This window comes from Carassius carassius, chromosome 6, assembly GCF_963082965.1.
Source record: "Carassius carassius chromosome 6, fCarCar2.1, whole genome shotgun sequence".
NCBI classification, from domain to species: domain Eukaryota; kingdom Metazoa; phylum Chordata; class Actinopteri; order Cypriniformes; family Cyprinidae; genus Carassius; species Carassius carassius.
In genome coordinates, this window is record NC_081760.1 from 33,317,524 (window position 1) to 33,336,470 (window position 18,947).

The 18,947-nt window shown below is 38.5% G+C and overlaps 1 protein-coding gene across 1 annotated transcript in view; it reads left to right on the top strand.

Annotated features, from left to right (window-relative positions):
• Positions 1-18,947, top strand: part of LOC132142691 (VPS10 domain-containing receptor SorCS3-like) — a 218,024-nt gene that overhangs the window by 148,394 nt on the left and 50,683 nt on the right. Inside the window, exons 5-9 of the mRNA XM_059552752.1 lie at positions 7,396-7,469; positions 8,706-8,770; positions 10,040-10,158; positions 16,965-17,054; positions 18,130-18,309. Of these exons, the coding sequence (XP_059408735.1) occupies positions 7,396-7,469; positions 8,706-8,770; positions 10,040-10,158; positions 16,965-17,054; positions 18,130-18,309 (528 nt within the window). The remainder of the gene's footprint in view (positions 1-7,395; positions 7,470-8,705; positions 8,771-10,039; positions 10,159-16,964; positions 17,055-18,129; positions 18,310-18,947) is intronic.

The window sequence follows — 18,947 nt, forward strand, 5'->3', positions numbered from 1 at the left end:
AAATGGCATTTGTTGGTTCAGAAACAGAACAATAAAAATTATAAGTATATAAGGTATCACAAATTGTAAACTTTATCTAACTTCAAGTTTACTTTCAAAGTCCACAGGGAAGAAGCTGTGTAGTTGAAAACTGCCTTAATGAATGCAGAAATACTGCAGTTTTGGCAAACTTGAGTGAAGGTTTAGAGGAATGAACAGTTATTGGCCTGGGTGTCAAAGATGACCCCAACCACACAATTTGCACATATTTCACCATGCTACCTTCTGCCTATGTCTCAGGATCATGATCATTGAGCATGTTCTTAGCTAGAAAGGGAAATGAGGAAAGAAAGGATTAGTGCAGCTATTGCCATCTCAGGCTATCTCCACAGGACGCCAGATGATTTAGAGTGCTGTATATAAGTGCATCAGGAATTTATAGCTAACTCAATTAACCGGTATAAAAGTGAATTATGAAAATGGCCAGACACAGGAACAATAACACTTGGTTGCTCATTTCCATAATTTCATAACCTACTCATTCTGACTCATTCTCCTTCTCTGCAGGGCAGGTCAACACTTCACTGGGGAAGGCGAAAATTCTCTGAAAGTATTTAAGAGGTGTTTATATGCATGTGAACACTCGTCTGATAATTTTTTAATAGATTAATTAAATAGTTAGAGGAATGGTTTGAGATAAATATAAGTTATAGGTGAAGTGTGTCACTTCAGAGCCTCTAGAGTTTTGGTACTGGAACTCAGACTCAGAAATGTTTTCCAATTATTCAAATTAATAAATTCAGTAAACGTAAGATAAGTAACATATCTAATCATTGTAATCTATGGATAAATATCTGTATTTGGACTCCCAAAATAAATGTATGTGCATAAAAACTCTCTAAATTACCTGCATCTTTGAACTTAGCCCAGCTACAGTAGTTGTTACTTTTGGATTTAGTCAAACTGAGTCCCTTGAAATTCACACATGAGAAAGCTAAATGTGTCCTCCTGCCGCTAATTTGAGTCATAAATTGGGCTAATCTTGCCATCTGCCTTGCTAGCATAAACATTTCGTGCTTGACAGATCATTTAAACACTGTAGAGATCTCTAAGATTCTGAATGCCTAGCTTCTGGAGACCAATCTGTTAGTGCTGAAATTCTCGGAACTATCCTGGCACCGTAACACTTATTTATTCTTAACGTGTTAATATTCATTAACACATTTGACCAGTCGTACATTTGTCTGATACAATTTTTTATTTATTAATTACATGGGCTATCAGCACACAGATGTGAATAATTCATAACGTACTGCCACCTAGATGTAACACATTTTTCTTGAACTTTTACTTGTAATTAGTTATATGACTCATAAATAGCAAATGTCATATTGGCAAAATCTAGTTGAAAAAGTCTTAATACTCACTAACCTTCACATCCGGTCAGCATATAACAAGTTAAAAAAAAAAAAATAATAATAAAAGAAATAAAATAAAAGAAATAAAATCGCAAAAGGTTTTTAAAAATAAACTTTCACGTGATAAATAACATTCCCTTTTTAGTCTTATATTACCTTGGCAATAAATTAAAGCAGACAGAAATATGTCAAATTCAATACTTTTTTTTCTCCTTACATATATATATATATATATATATATATATATATATATATATATATTTTGTATTTTTGTTATTCTTATTTTTCCTTTTTAGTTCTGCCTAATGACATCTGCCAAAGGGACTACAAATGAAAATTAACCTTTAGGCTAAATTGGGTTCATTTAAATTCATGAATGCTGATTAATGTACATTGTCCCTTTCTGAAATATATAAAGAAATTGTATTTAAATTTGAAACTAACTAACACTTCTGCATGAGTGTTTCCAAAGCAATGGCTGAAGGAGTGAATGGAAATTTGACAACTTAATCAGTCGCTCTGTAATTTTTTTCTGTCTTTTGTAAAGTCATAGAAATGCTATTGTGGATTTTTTTTTATGTATTTTGCCATTGGAGCAAACGAGGATGTAAACATTTTATTTGTTGTATTTTTCGTTCACCACCATTAAAGTTTACCCAACCATGACGACTTATCTCCGTGAGAATGCCGTAAATGTCCATTAATTATGCACCCCTAATTTGAATACTGAGAAGATAGATCCGATCAGTTGTCCGGATACAGACGTGGACAAATGTAAACGTGTTGTGTTTTGATAGGCTGATGCCTTGTGTAAACAGGGCTTCCATTGGTGAGTATAGTATTTATTTCTTATGTAAGTTAACTAGAGCTAAATAAAAACTAAGCGTTTGAATCACTTTTGCCTGTTATTTCTTTTACAAACTGCAGCCATTTGTTTCACATGTCTCGAAAACATACCCATATTAATTGCCTTCTTATTTCCTGTCTTTTTCTGGCATGGCTCATCCTTACCCTGCTCCTTCAGCAAACCATGCCTGATATTCCCTCTTCTCTCCATCACAATTTAATGGAAATGATCCAAGTGTTCAGGGCGTTATGCAAATACGTGCTATAGATTTTCTTTTTCATTATAAGTACATTATTAAAATCAGCTCTCCTCTCCCTGTTCCCCTCACCTCCTATTAGAAGGCCCCAGAGTCTCTCTGTTGGCAGTCAGTGACTGTCAGCAGTGGGTCCTTGCTGCAGCTAGTGATTTATTGATGTAAGTGGGAAGCTATGAAGCCGACTTTGTGACAGCTCCGAGCTTTTAAAATTGAGTGTGTCATCCGGCTGATGAATGACTACAGGTTGAGTTCACCCAGCAGCACAATATGTCAACGTCCATGCTTATGAAGGACCCAGTGGTCCATAGGCACTTACATCGACAAGGGATACATACAAGCCTCACCTACTGTATCCGCTCTGTCCCATGTGTTTGGACAGGCAGCGTAAAAGGTGAAAGACCTGGGACAATTTGAGATTTGATCTGATTAAGCACTGTCTTGTTTTGAAAGGTCTAAAAAATTGATAGGAAACTGAATCTCCTGTTTGAGTTTTAGATTTTCCCAGTGTGAAAAAAAGGGTTAGTCAAAGTATTTTGCACATCAGTAGTACTAATTCAACAGAGGAACACTATCAATGTTATAGTTTCCACTGCCACTTTGATTTTGCCAATTCATTAGGCTAGATTTATTTTGAAGGCATTGATTTTTATAGTTTAACTTACTAACTAACATAGACTTGCACTGGTAACTCATCAGTGGACTTTCCATATTCCATATTTATGCATTCCAAAAGCGCCTCTTACCGGTAGAGAATCAGTTTGCATGTTCTATAAGCCTGTCTACAATTTTTGTTCAGACCAATGCAAAAATCCACCCATATAATACAGTAATCAATACATCTGACTCATCCCTTTTCTTAAAATAAAAATAAAGTTAAAAGTTTTAAAGCTAATCCATCCATCCATCCTTCATATGACTGACTGTACTTTAACAATTCTGAATAGTTCAAAATAAAGGCAAACAGGCTTTTTGAAGTAATAATTAATATAGCTTTTTCTTTGACAGAAATGCTCACAGGAACATTAGTTTCTGTATCCTGTCCTCCATTTGCTATCAATAATCATAAAGAATCTTTAGTTGAAATAGATCAGAGCTTGACTGCGTCGGTGCCTTCTCACTGTAGGACTAGAATAACAACGCTCTATTCCCGGCAGGGGGGCGATCAACAGTGGCATCAATCAGTGTAATAGGAACACGCCAGGCTTTGCCATTAATTGTGCGGCTGGGCATGCAGATACACAATTAGAGCAGTGGAAATTCGGCCATGTGTTTAGTAACATGTAGGGGTCATGCTGGCATGTAGCCGGTTGGTGGGATGTGTAGAGTCAGTATGGGGTCTGACTGTACTTCTTTGGCAGTATGTTCAATATGTTTAGCGTTATGCTTCTGGTAATGTATGGAAAACATGACACTGTGGGTCATAGGATCTGTTCCCCTACTTCCCACTCACTTCGACACATTGAACTAGACGTTTTTTTTTTGTACTATTTTTGTTTGTTAGTGCATTTTTGGCTGTTTTATTAGGGCAGCGAGAGATGGAGGGGGCAGGAAATTGTGGAATATAAGAGAAGAACATCCTCTTGACATTGTTTAAGCTGAACTTGAGGCAGCTTGTTGTGTGTCAGTTCCTCAGTGAGTGATATTTGAATGCTCTTTCTTTCTTTCTTGTTAATTTTTTGTTTTTATTTCATTTAGTTTTTTTTTTTTATAAATGTTTAGAATCAGCTTTTGTTTTTTATTATTAATATTTATTTACTCATTTTATGAGTCTCATTTATATGAGTATTTTACTCATATAAATGAGTCATAGACTTAATTTATATATATATATATATAAAATAAGTCTATGACTCATTTATATGATTAAGTAATTTGAGAGTTTAAACTTTTATGTATTTTTTATGCTTTCATTTAAATTAGATTTTCAGTATTTGGTATGTGCTTTTGTCATGTTTATCAGGGTTTGTTTTATAATTATTGCTATTTATGACTTATTTATTTTTCTTTTTAGTTTTAATTCAGTTTCGGTTTTTGTTTATTTCTTAGTTATTTTAGGGTTTAAGCTTGGCAACATTTCTAAATTTCATTTTTTTTCTTCTAAATTCATATTTGATTTTGTTTTAGTTTAATTTCAATTAACATATTTCTTGAATAGTTTTAGTTATAAATAGCAATAAAAATCCTGCTAAGTGCTATTCCTTGGCTCCTGCAGTAGTTTATTTCCATTTGTATAACACTATATTGCAAATCACTTTAGGGTTAGGGTTAAAGTGATTTAATATCTAATTAAATTAAACTCAAATATCTGCTCTCTGTATTCTGGGTTTGATATAGTGATTGCAGGCAGTTTTCTCAGAAACAGTCTTTTAGATCTCATCAAAAGCACCAGTCCTGTTACTGAGCATCTGTGTGGTGCTTCCAGCTCCTCTCAGTAAACAGCTTGTGATGGTAACTCTCTTTGTGCTGTCTTGATGTAATGTTCTGTGACTTGTCAAGACGTACAATGCAATCTTCAGAAGTTTTCTTACTCCTGTCTGTTCATTTAAAATTTTGAACAACTACATCTATGTTTCTGTAGAAATTAAGGATGACTACTCCAGAACACACTTGACACTTTATATATATATATATTTTTTTGTAATGCACAGAGAATTACACAATGTCACGGAATATATAAAAAAACAATCCCTGCAGGGTTTCTCTAACTTTTCTGAACCAAGGACATATTTCATAAGTTCATATCTGTTCACAGGACCCAGTCTCACTTTTCAGAGCTGAATGGTTTGGCTCAATGCTTCATTCAAAATATCTATGGAGGGAATGAATGGGAAACCCAGACAGCAGAACATTTTAATCTGCTTCTGTTGTATTCATACAGCTTGGACATTCTCCAGAAACTCTAGCTATTTGAGACAGACTGCTTGGATTTATTGAACCCAGTTTGAAATCTGCCGTTCTAACGGTTCTAGAAAGCTCTTGAGATTGAAGGTATAGTCTGTTCTTTTCCATGGACTGAGATGCATGTACTGACTAGAACACAATGGAGGAGAAATCTCCAAATGAATTCTCTTCGGACCTGAATGGACTCATCTCATGCATTAGAATTCCACTGAGATTCTTCTTGCAGCTTCAAGTCCAAATAATTCCATTTAGACACATTTAAATGTGTGTTGTGTGTCATGCAATGCTAGCTCCAGGTGACTGCGGAACCTCAAATGATCTATGCTTTAAACTTCTGCCAGTTGTCTTTCCTTGTTTCTTCCTGTTGCATGCCTCTGGTCTGACACATCTCAGAGTTTGAGCTATTATAATGCATAACAGAGATTTTGGAAGGATAGTGTTTTGATAAATATAATTTGTCTGATCTATTGTCTGAATGCATCTCAAAGGAAATATTTCAGTGACTTTGACTTTGATGTACCAAAACAGATCATTAACATTCACTACAGTTAAGAAAAGCCTAAATAAATATTTTCATTTTTAATTATAAAAAATGTTACCAATTATTACCAATGATTAATTATATGTATTTTATTTCTATTTTACTTTCATATATATATATATATCTTGAGCAAGACACCTAACCCCACCTGCTCCTGACGAGCTGGATGGCGCCTTGAATGGCAGACACCGCAGTCGGTGTGTGAATGTGTGTGTGAATGGGTGAATGTGAGGCAAATTGTAAAGCGCTTTGGATGGCCATGTGGTCTGTTGAAAGCGCTATATAAATGCAGTCCATTTACCATTTACCATTTACCATATATATATATATATATATATATATATATATATATATATATATATATATATATATATATATATATATATATATATATATATATATATATATATATATATATATATATATATATTTAAATAGTTTCAAGATTATATATTATTATTATTTTTTTTTTTTTTTTTTTTTGTATTTTGTTTTTATTTAATTAAATTTTTTTTGTCCTGGTGAAGCTGAATTTTCAACAACCATTACTCCAGTTGTCAATCTCACATGATACTTTAGGAATCATATATTGTGCAAATATTGAAAATAGTTCTGTCTTTTAATCTTTTTGATAATTTTTTCAGGATTATTTAGTGAATAGGAAGTTCATAATAACAGTATTTATTTGAAATATAAATAATTTGCCACTTTTGGTCAATGCAGTATATCCTTGGAGATTAAAAATCTGAATTTCTTTCAATAATAATAATAATAATAAAATACTTTTAAACAGAAATATATGAATTATTTTGGCAAATATTTGGCACATATATTTATATGATACAGTATATACAGATATTGTACATTTTATTATATACTTTATATATACTATATATATATTATATATTTTATTTTATTTTATTGTTGTTTAGCATCAAAAAATGTTTGAGGAAGTTTTGATTTCTGAAAGTTACAATATATTTTCAAACCACAATTAAAAAAAAAAAAAAAAAAAATAATAATAATAATAATAATAATAATGATAATACATAAATATGTTCCTTATGATGGGATCCCCTTCACCAAGTTTATGTGCAATGGTTTTTATTTCCCACACTATTAAAATGGCATATATTTCTATTACATTGTGTTCAATTACCTAGAAAAGCCCAACCGTAACCAAACCGGGGTTCTCTTTAACCCATGACAACTGATTTCAAGATTTTGCTTTTTTGCTCAGTACTTTTAAAAGCACAGAATAACTGTATAATGAAAACAAATTACAATGACAATTCAGTTGCATTAAGAGAAAATGCTCTTGAATGAAATGAGAAAAATCTGGCTCTAAATGGTTACATGGCTTTAACTTAACAGAGCAAATGATTGCAGATTTTAATGGCTGACACTTTCTTTTCTCTCTCTCTCTCTCTCTCTCTCTCTCTTTTTCTCTCAGCTGTATAGCTCATTTGACTTTGGCCGAAAGTGGCAGCTAGTTCACGAGCGAGTGACTCCAAACCGCTTCTACTGGTAGGTGGTAGAGTCACTATCACACCTCATCTCCATTTCTCACACGATGCCACTAACTTACAATTTTATGGGCAAACAGGGAGAGTTTAGTCGAGTACAGGTTGACATGATATGTGGAAAATATAGATATATAAGATATATGGACGCATTCATGATATGTGGAAAGAGCAATTGCTCAAATTGGTCTAAAACCTTTGTTGCACAACTCCTCTCTATTCAGTATCAAGACAATGAAAGAAAGGGAGAAAATAAGCATAGCAGAGGAAGATGGAAAGAAAAAAAGAGGCATAAAGATGGCAGAGGAGAGCAAAAGAGAATGGAATTGTCCATGGTGCTTCTAGATTTTACTTTTTTTACACAAAAAGAAATGGATAGTACCTTTGAACAACAAGAACAAAAATAAGTTAAAAATGATCCACACCCACATGTGATCTAGACTCCAGTAGAGCCGTCTGGTCAAATTGTGACTTTTCAGTTTAAAAAGCTTTTTATTTTTATTTTTATTATTTTTTTTTTTTAGGGCTGCACAATTTTACCAAAACAATGTGATATAATAATAATAATAATAATAATAATAATAATAATAATAATACCACTAATTTTAATGAAGTGGGTTGTTGTTTTTTTTTTTTTAAATGCTGATTTATACAGTGATTTTTGAGGAATTGACATCCTTTTTTCAGTCAACACTGTCAATTGCAAGAACAGTATTAATGCGAGGATTACGAAATACATTGACATTCTTATTCAATGCGTTCTTACCATAGTGATCAAATCCCACAGGAAGAAGCTAAGATTGTGTAACTTGTTTGAGATGTTTTAGACTGTTAGTGCGAAAGCAGAGCTTTTATCCGAAGTTTGCCTCCAATGTGAGAATGAATCACAGAAAACGGGTACACTGGTACAGCCTATTTGAGCTATAAAAGACACTGTCTAGTTAATGGTAGGGTTGTTTAAGGGCTGGTGCGTCACACACTCATGTTCCCAACAGGTGTCATCAATCTTATTTCTCCTTCACTGTCACCATCATGCACAAATATACACCTAATACATGGGTTTTAGACACACTTCTATTACCTGCTGCAAATTGTACTTTGATTCCTTTCCCCATCATGTGGCTTTTTTTTTTTTTTTTTACTTTGTTGGCTGAAATGGACCTTCAGTAAGACATCTGTTATGGATTTTTCATCTCTGTGATAAAAATGCTTTCTCCTTGCTTTGGTGTGTCTAATGCAGGTCAGTAACCAGTCTGGACAAGGAGTTAGATCTGGTGCACATGGAGGCCCACACTCCTGATGGCCGTGAGTTGCTTCTTTCTGTCTTTATCTGTATTCTTCAACGTTTTCCTGCAGTCTAGTAATGTAATTTTAATTCATACCAATGACTCAAATCTTTTGATGTAGTATGCTAAAAAAAGATGCATCACTGACCCTCAGGTCATGGATGTAGCCCTTATTTTATTTAATTTATTTGAATTTATTTTGTTTTGTTTTGTTATTAAATTTCAGACTGCAAATATTGTTTATATCTCTCAAAATTTATTAAAATTTACTCATCAAAAGAACAACAAAGTCAATATTATATTATATTATATTATATTATATTATATTATATTATATTATATTATATTATATTATATTATATTATATTATATTATATTATATTATATTATATTATATTATATTATATTAAGTTTAAGCATATATATGTGTAAACAAATCATTGAAAACAATATGTCCGAGTACTTTTACATTTATGTATTTAGCAGACGCTTTTATCCAAAGCATCTTATAGTGCATTCAGGTTATAATTATTATTTTTTTTTTTTACCAGTATGTGTGTTCCCTGACAATTGAACCCACGGCCTTTTGCGTTGCTAACACAATGCTCTACCACTGAGCCACAGGAACGCACATACTGGTAAAAAAACTCTGTTTTCATTAAATGTTGTTCAGAATGAAAACATTGACTGGCTCAGTGAAGATGTATATTCTTGTAGTATGCTCATCCATTCAAAGAAATTCTCCTTCACAATGCACACTAAGGTTATTTCAAATTCTCTTTTTCCCCACCTTCCTTTCACATCCCATCTACTAATCTACCGTACACTACTCCTTCAGTTCTGATGTTAGAGGAGAAAAAGAGATGAGAGCCCATGAGCTTGGGGATGAATTCTGAGGCTGAGGATAAAGCCAGTCCTGCAAGCAGCTAGACAGTATTACCGTAATGATAAGCCCACCATCTGATAGCAGATTAATGTAGGACCTGGACTCTCTCCGCCTAGCTTTCTCTCACTCACAACAATAGCAATAGTTAACAATAACAATAGTTCATAGCAACCAAGCTTCCAAAAACCAAAATTGGGTGACTTGAGGATGAACAAATAATGGCAGAAGTTTCAGTTATGTGAATGAACTTTCCATTTGATATTATATACAACGATTCTGAATCTTTCACCTAATGTTCCTTGAGTAATTCAGAGAAGCATTCAGAGGTTACTGGACTCCATGCCCCCAGAAACAGAATCTGATTAACAGCTAGAATCCTCTTTCTGTCTTTCCTTACAACAGATTGTCAGTATGTGACATGCAGAGCTCAAGCCTGCTCGGAATCCAGTAGGACATATCCATTTTCTGGTTATATTGAGACCAACTCACTCGTGGTTCAAGATGAATATGTGTTTGTTCAGGTAAGGACCAGAGATCACTTAATATATTAATTAGATATTAAATATAAAAAATATGAATTCATATTTTAAAAAATCTTATATTTTATCTTCTTCTTCTTCGTAACATGTACAGCGTATTACTGGACAAATATGTCCCCCAAAATCCAGAAGCCCTTTTTTTCATACATATAGTTTGCTAGAAAATCATTTTGTTGTTCTAGTCTCTCTTTTCTTCATATGCAGGGTATTACTGTTTAATCCATTTACTATTGTAAATGTTGCCTAAACTGCAAGTCTGGACTTCAGAAAAAAACCTTTAAGCCTTTTTATGTATTTATTTTTTTTAGCCAGAGAATTACGTTTGAAAGGTAATCAGTGCTGGAATTATTGCTTTAGTCAAGAGCATCTTCTGAAATTCTTTAGAGCAAAGAAGCAAGTCAGATAATTATTTTTGAATAATATAATGACATCTACAATTAATATAAAGTTAAGTTTGGCTCAAATAAAAAAGTACAATGATAACAGTGTAGCCCTTTGCCATTAGTCTTTGGGATAAGGACTTCCTAGAACAACTGATCTGTTGGTGTTTCTCAGTTTGTTCCTACTGTGAAATGCTCTGTCATTTCCATTGCTCCTCATTTATAAATTATGAAATGTGGAACACAGTGTGATATATAGTACATATAGATTATAACAAGTGGGATCTAAAATGTGGCATATACAGGACTTGATTAAAATATCTAATTATACTGAGGCCCTCTGTCTTCGCTCCCATGGCATTGCTGCTCATTTGCAAGAAGTTGAACTCTGACCGACTCGGTCCCACGCTGCCAGACTTCCAAATCCCTGCCTAGTGTGTATCCGAAGAGCACAGCTAAGGCGAGAGAACAGAACACATGTCAAGGTCATAAAATCTGACAAATGTAGAGGGCGTGGACCACCCCGCAGCGTTGCAGATGTCCAAGAGGGACACACCTGCTGAGAAGGCCTTAGAGGCCGCCATACCCCGAGTAGAGTGAGCCTTGGCTCCCAAAGGAAGGGGAAGACCAGAGGACTCATAGGAGACGTTGATAGCCTCGACTATCCAACGACTTAGGGTCTGCTTGGAGGCAGGAGAACCCTTTTTAGGAGGACCGTGGCAAACAAGCAATTGGTCGGATTTTCTCCACAGGGCAGCTCTGTGGACGTATGCGTCCAGTGCTCGCACTGGACACATACAATTTAGCTTTGCGATAGGAGCAGAGCGATAGGGGCAAATGCGTACAGACGAGGCCTCGGCCAGGTCTGTACCATAGCATCCAGTCCCAGAGTAGCTCGATGAACTAGAGAGAACCAGAGGGGACATTGCAATGTCTCCTGAGTCGCTAAGAGGTCCACCTGGGCTGTGCCAAACACTCTCCATATCTGTTTCACCACCTCTGGGTGAAGTTTCCATTCCCCGGGCCTCGGCCCCTGCCTCGACAGTATGTCTGCTCCCACATTCAATCTCCCAGGAATATACACTACTCTGAGCGAGAGAAGTTTGCCCTGGGACCACAGAAGGATCTGGTGTGCCAGCTTGTACAAGGGGCGTGAACGCAGACCCCCCTGGTGATTTATATAAGAGACCACTGATGTGTTGTCGGTGCGCACCAACACATGGTGACCTCTCAGGTCTGGGAGGAAATGTTTCAATGCTCGATAGACTGCTAGCATCTCTAGGCAATTGATGTGCCTTGTCAGATGGCGACCACTCCACAGACCGCGGGCAGGGTGGCCACTCATGACTGCACCCCAACCGGTGAGGGACGCATCTGTCGCTAGCGTTACACAGCGACAAGGAGCTCCCAGCACCGGGCCCTGATTCAAGAACCAAGGTTTCTTCCACATGTCTAAGGCACGAAGGCATCGCCGCGTGACCTTGATAACTTGAAGTGGATTTCCCCTCGGGGAAAAGCCCTTGGACTTGAGCCACCACTGTAGGGGTCTCATGTACAGCAGGCCAAAAGGTATCACGTTGGACGCAGCTGCCATCAGACCTAACAATCTCTGAAATTGTTTGACAGTGAGTGACTGGCCCTCTTTGACTCTCTCGACTGATGTGAGCATCGACTCGATCCGAGCAGGAGACAGACGTGCCTGCATCGTGGTCGAACTCCACACTACGCCTAGATAGGTGGTTCTCTGAACTGGAGAAAGTACACTCTTCTTGGCGTTTAGTCTCAAACCCAGCTCCCCCATATGTGTAAGAACGACATCTCGATGTCGAACCGCCATATGCTCTGATTGAGCTAGAATCAACCAATCGTCGATATAATTTAGAATGCGGATGCCCTGCATACGAAGGGATACCAGAGCCGCATCTACACATTTCGTGAACGTGCGGGGTGAGAGTGCACGGCCAAAGGGAAGTACTCGATATTGATAAGCTTTGCCTCCGAAAGCGAACCTCAGAAACTTCCTGTGTTGTGGAAGGATGGATATGTGGAAGTATGCGTCTTTGAGATCTATCGTTACAAACCAGTCTTCGGATCTGATTTGAGCTACAACCTGCTTGACATTGAGCATTTTGAACTTCAGTGGCATAACTGAGCGGTTCTGGTGACGTAAGTCTAAGATCGGACGCAACCCCCCATCCTTCTTTGGAACTATGACATACCGGCTGTAAAACCCGGATTCCCTGTCTAGAGTAGGGACCACCTCGATGGCCTCCTTCCTTAATAGGGTATTCACTTCTTGTTCCATAACCAGAGCCTGCCGGGGGCCGACCACTGTCGGTGTAACCCCGTTGAATTTCGGAGGTGAATGACCAAACTGAATGCAGTAGCCTTTTTCTATTGTACGCAGGACCCACTGAGATACATTTGGCAGTAGTTTCCACGCTGCTAAATAATCTACTAAGGCAATCAGTCTCTCGAGACTGACCTCTGGTGTAAGAGGCCCCCGAAGGGAAAGCGAGCATCCCAGCTCCGCTACGCTCGCGGGTAGAAATAACTGGGAGCAGCGCTCGCTGGAGGCCGCTGCGCCCTGAAACTCTGGCAGGGTTGGCAGACCGACCTCCTGAGGGCACTGAGGTGAGACAGGCACCGTATAATGAGGTGGACCGTGCTTTACCCCAGTAGGGGCTACCCTCAGGATCCTTGAGCCACTGGCGTCAGGATCTTTTTGTCGAGGACTTCCGGGCCTCGATAACAGTTCTTAAATCAGGTTTAGCTTTGGAAGTCCCCGACTCAGAGCGTCGCTGAGGCCCTCGGTCCCGTCGTGGGGGAGCACGAGCGGCGACACTCTGTCTTTGCGCTTCCCTGTATGAGGAGCCGGTATGTGGCATGGTCATCTCCCGCCCAGATGCACCATGAGAGCGACGAGGGAGGAAATTCTGGAACGCCGCGCCTGTTTCCATGCCTCCTGGAATCTGTCGACGACAGTATTGACTGTGTCACCAAACAGGCCAGAAGGCTGAAGCGGGCGTCCAGGAGGCTTACCCTGTCTCTTTCTTTGATTTCTGACAGGGTCAGCCGTAAATGCCTCTCCGCAGCCACTAAGGCTGCCATAGACTGCCCAATTGCGCTTGTAGGACCGCCATGGTGTGAGGGCAAGTCCCAGCCTGACCTGCTGCCACATAATCATTGCCCACCAGCGATGATGTAACTCTAAGAGGCTTGGTGGACAACGTCGGAGCCTTTAGAGACGATGCCGATAAGGGCGACAGATAGCCCGCGAGTGTCTGTTCGACCCGTGGCATCGCTCTATAACCCCGCTCTCCCAGCCCCATCACGTTGCCATAATATAGTGAATCGGGGCCAAAGAGGCGGGTCGAATACGGATGATTCCACGATCTCGATATCTCGTCGTGGAGATCGGGAAAATAAGGTAGGCTACGACGTGGAGGTGGTTGCCTCGGCCGCAGAAAGCGTTCATCTAATTTGCTTCTCTGCGGCTCAGAATGTTTCTCAGCAGGGCATTCAATTTTTAATTTATCTAATGCACGTGTAACCACCTCCAAAAGGCCCTCATACTGGGGCGACAGGGTGGCGAATCCCTAGCAACAGTCTTCACATCGACCTCCTCGGAGGAAGAGAAGTGAAGAGCTGATCCCTCACCCTGGGGGGAAGAAACCGACGAGCGTGCTTCCGAACGCTGGTGAAGCCTCCCTCCTCGAAGAGAGCCCTCCGGGATCGAAGTGTCCGCATTGGCAATCGTTCACAATGCAGATAGTCGGCCCCCTCGAGAGCCGACTCAGCGTGCTTCGATCCCAGGCAAGCCACGCATAAACTGTGTGTATCCCCACTCGTAATGTAGCGAGGGCAGGGAGGAACACACAATCTATAACGTGGCTTGGAATCGCCCTTAATATGTTTGGTCTTTGCTTTTACTTTAGGCATATTGAGCTGTTTTAGCGATCTTTTAATGGCTAAGAGACAGACAACAATAAATAGGACCAACGGGACAGACTTTTGACATGCACACACAGAGCGCTTGCTGACAGACGCGAAGCTGAAGCCAGCTGCACGGCACGTGCTTTTATAGCTTCCTGGTCGCTACGTCACCCCGCCCGTGATGTCACGCCCTTCCGTTGGACAGATTGCACACGATATTCAGAGTCGGTCTCATCAGGGACGCCCCCCCCCCCAAAGCGCTTGACGCAGCTCGAGTTCCTGAAAAGGAACCAAAGTTTCCTTAATGTTCAGGCAAAGTTTGTGTGCTTAAATAAGTATGTGTTAATCATTTTTGGCTCCCTAATGGATCATAAGAATGATCTTAAACTCAAGGGACAAAATTAAATGGTAATGGCCTACATTTCCAATTCCAATCCAGGGCAGTTTTTGAATATATTAATTTCCATCTTCATGAAAACAGTTGTCTTCGAAACAGTACATATTAGGGTGGGAACTATACCTATAGAATACAAATAATTCCATCCGAAGTCATGGCCAAAACTTCAGACTGGGAATGAAAAATTACAGGATTTCCCAGGCAACAGAAAAGTTCCTCACATTGATGGCAAGTTTCAAAATATTTACTCACTATACCCTCTTGGAAGGCTAACTGCAGTGCAGATAACAAGTCCTGCAAATAAGAAGTGGACGTTCAACCCCAATGTTTTGTCATGCCACATCATAGTCCAAAGAATGCGAAAAAGAAAAATAGATCATCCCAATTTCTTTCGAAGTTCAACTGCTCCTGCAAACAATCGATCCTGGCTGCTCCTTCTTTCTGTTGCACGCAGAGCAGCTTTTTGGAAACACGTTGGGCATGCTGTTTGTTTAGAACTTTCCCTAGACCACCGCTCTCATTCTTTGCCTCTCTCTCCTCATTTATTGAATGCACATTACCCGCTGAGAAACATAACTTTTTCTGTCATGTTCAAATCATAATCTTGTTTGGTGTATATATGCCCTCTAATTGAAATTATGAAAAGAGGATTTAAACGTGTTTGCTACTTTCACAGACACCTTTTGTGCTGCAGAATAATCATTTATTTAATTCTCCATTCCTTCGTGTTAAGCTGTAGATATGACAAGCTCCTGACACTGCCTTAACAACCGGTGTGTGTTTGCTATAAGCGCTATCATTAGCACAAACAATCCCCCTCGGAGCTAGGTGGAAGCGGGTGCGTTGCTTGCGAGAATCAAAGATTTCTCTTGACAGAGAATAATGAGGATATTGATTGTCCTACAAGATATTTAACGCTCTCCACTCTTGAACTGAAAAGGGCATCGGCAAAACGTGACCAAGCAGTATCCTCCTAATCATAGTGAGGAGATTTTTTTAAACATGTCATTCCAGATATAACCTGCTAACCTCCTCTGGATTTACAGCTTTGTGTAATGTGCTGGAAAAGATAGTTAGTTAATAGCTCAGATTCTTATTGAGTGTGCTAGGCCTCAGGGTTGCCAAGTCTGCAATTTTACTGTGGAATTGGGTTACCTTTACCACTGTTTTTTTTTTTTAGTCCACAGGTTAAAGTGATCTTTCCCCCACCACTCCCACAATATTTCACTATTCCCCTCTAGAACACAATTTCAACGGAATGGACCATCAACAGAGGGGAAACAGCAGAGTTTCAGGGTAGTTTTGTATAGCAGTTTGTTTGGTTTTGTTTCGCAGACCTGGCAATCCTGTTATGTTAAAATGCACAACCCTTCATGCTGGGTTAGTTTAACTTAGGGATGTCCAACTATTCCTATAAAGGTCCAGTGTCCTGTAGAGTTTAGCTCTAACCAGATCCGTCACATTTTTTTTTCTTTTTTGGAAGTTTCTAGTGAGTCTCAATACCTTGATTAGCTGGTTCAGGTGTATTTACTGTACTTGGGGTTGGAGTTAAACTCTGCTAGACAGTAGCCCTCCAGGAACAGGTTTGGACACCCCTGTTTTAACCCAACATGTTAACCCAGTTCTTAGTTGCCAGCTACATTTAACAAAGCCAACATTAATGTTGGGGTGGTGTTGGGGGTGGTGTTGGCGCAGTGGATAAGACACACGTCTTTGGCGTGAGAGACCCGGGTTCGAATCCACTGTGAGACACCAATGTGTCCCTGAGCAAGACACTTAACCCCTAGTTGCTCCAGAGGCGTGTGACCTCTGACATACATAGCAATGTAAGTCGCTTTGGATAAAAGCGTCTGCTAAATGAATAAAAGTAAAAGTAAAGTAAAAGTAATGTTTATATGTAAATATACACCATTAGTGTTGTATAAAATTACTTGAAGTTTTTGGTCATAATGCCCACCTCTTAACTTTTCTTCAAAGTACAAGGACAAATTAATAGTTACTGTCAGTAGATTTCCCAGTGTTGATTCCAGTTTTTTTATATCTGAAATATGTGCTATTTTGTCTTTTCCATGCAGGTGACGACTACTGGCAGAGCGAGCTACTATGTATCCTATCAAAGAGAACCTTTTGTACGCATTAAAATCCCCAAATACTCCCTGCCCAAGGTAAGAGACTACTTAAAAAATTGGGTCACACTTTATTTTAAGGTCCAGTTCTCACTATTGACTAACTATTAACTATGACTTTTCCTCAGTAACCTCCTAATTACTGCTTATTAATAGTTAATAATGTATAGTAGTAGTAGTTAAGTTTATGCACTGGGTAATTAAGTTTGTATAATATGGTCCTGTAGAATGTGCTTTTTAAGTAGTATTAAACAGCCAATATGCTATAATATGCTTGTTAATAAGCAACTAGTTAATAGTGAGAATTGGTCCCTATACTAAAGTGTTACCAGAATGAATTATACAGATAAGACAAATAAAATATTTTATTTATTATAAGACACCTAGATTCGGAAGAAAGCTTGAGAAGAGGAGAAAGGCTGAGAAGTTCAGCAGCTTCCTGTAAGATGTGATGCTCTCAGCAGTCATGATGTTAGTGGCCTTGGCACTTCATTCCACCAGAGAGGAACAGAGAGGGTGAAGGTTTTGGAGATTGACTGTTTCAGTAGTAGTCCTGAAGCCAGTGTCAAAGCCTTGAATTTGGTACAGCTAGGAACCAGTGGAGTGAGAGCAGGAGGAGTTTGACCAAATTCTCTTTGGCTAATTGAGAACCAGACATGCTGCCACATTCTGGATCATCTGCTGAGGCAAAGTCGTGCTGGTTGGAAGTCCCTCCAGTATTTTTGTCTTTCTCTCTTTTTTGTTTTCGTTTTTTTATAGCAAGGGGTTTATTTTGATTGTTTATTTTAAAAATCTATTTTAATATACTTTTTTTAATGATTTAACTATTCATTGCCTATTTATCAACCCCCTAGCTACTTTGCTAACCCTAGTGGTTTTATACCGATACCTACTGGTGTGGATGAATGCTCAAAGGTTGTTAGTTACCAATGCCAAGCCCATTTCTGCAAATTTTTCAATAATTGAAGTACAAAATCTTTTCAGTTGGCTTGCTTGGGTCAGTTGAGTATAAGTATATATAAGAGTATATATAATCATGCCCACTGAGAACTAGCAGGTGTCCTTGATAATGACTTGTGCTTTCTTTCTTGCTTTTCTTTTTTATGTTTTCTAGGACATGCATATCGTGAGCACAGATCAAGATCAGGTTTTCACCGCCGTCCAGGAATGGAACCAGAATGATACCTACAACCTGTACATATCTGACACGCGTGGGGTATACTTCACCTTGGCCCTGGAAAACGTCAGGACCAGCCGTGGCCTCGGAGGCAATAGCATGATCGACCTTTACGAGGCATAACTTCATCACTAACTTGTTAACAAGCTAACAATAGCCTTCAAGGCTTCATGCTAGATGCTCATTACTCCTCAGACTGCATTAGAATTCATGTCAGACGCTACTTCTCGCCCAGGCACTCAAGCATAGCCCACATTATCTTAAGGCTCTGGGGAATTAGCAAGCTTAAATGAATGATCACATTCAAGACAAAGAGATAAATTGAGTTGTAGTTTAATGTTGTCCAGATTGCTGATTCAATGGGAACTGTTCGTGTTTTGTGTGTGACTCCTTCTATAAAGGGATCATATCACAAAGGATACATTTTCCCTTGATCTTTTAAGATAAAAGAGTTCATTGTATCATGCAGACATTTCATAACTTATTTCCCTCTAGAAAAATGTAGCTCAAGTTTAGCTTTGTTTTGGAGCATGATAACCGGTTTCTAGCTGGGCTTAAGAAAAACTGTCTATTCAATAATTGTAAGTTATTATTATTATTATTATTATTTTTTTAAGGTCAAAAGAAGCTTGGGAGTTTTTATTATAGGCACAAACATCAGTCTCTAGGATTTATTGGAGACTTTTTACTGGAGAATCTCCTATGAGAGAAAGAACTCTTATAAAAGCCAATAAAGGAAAAGAATATACGACAAG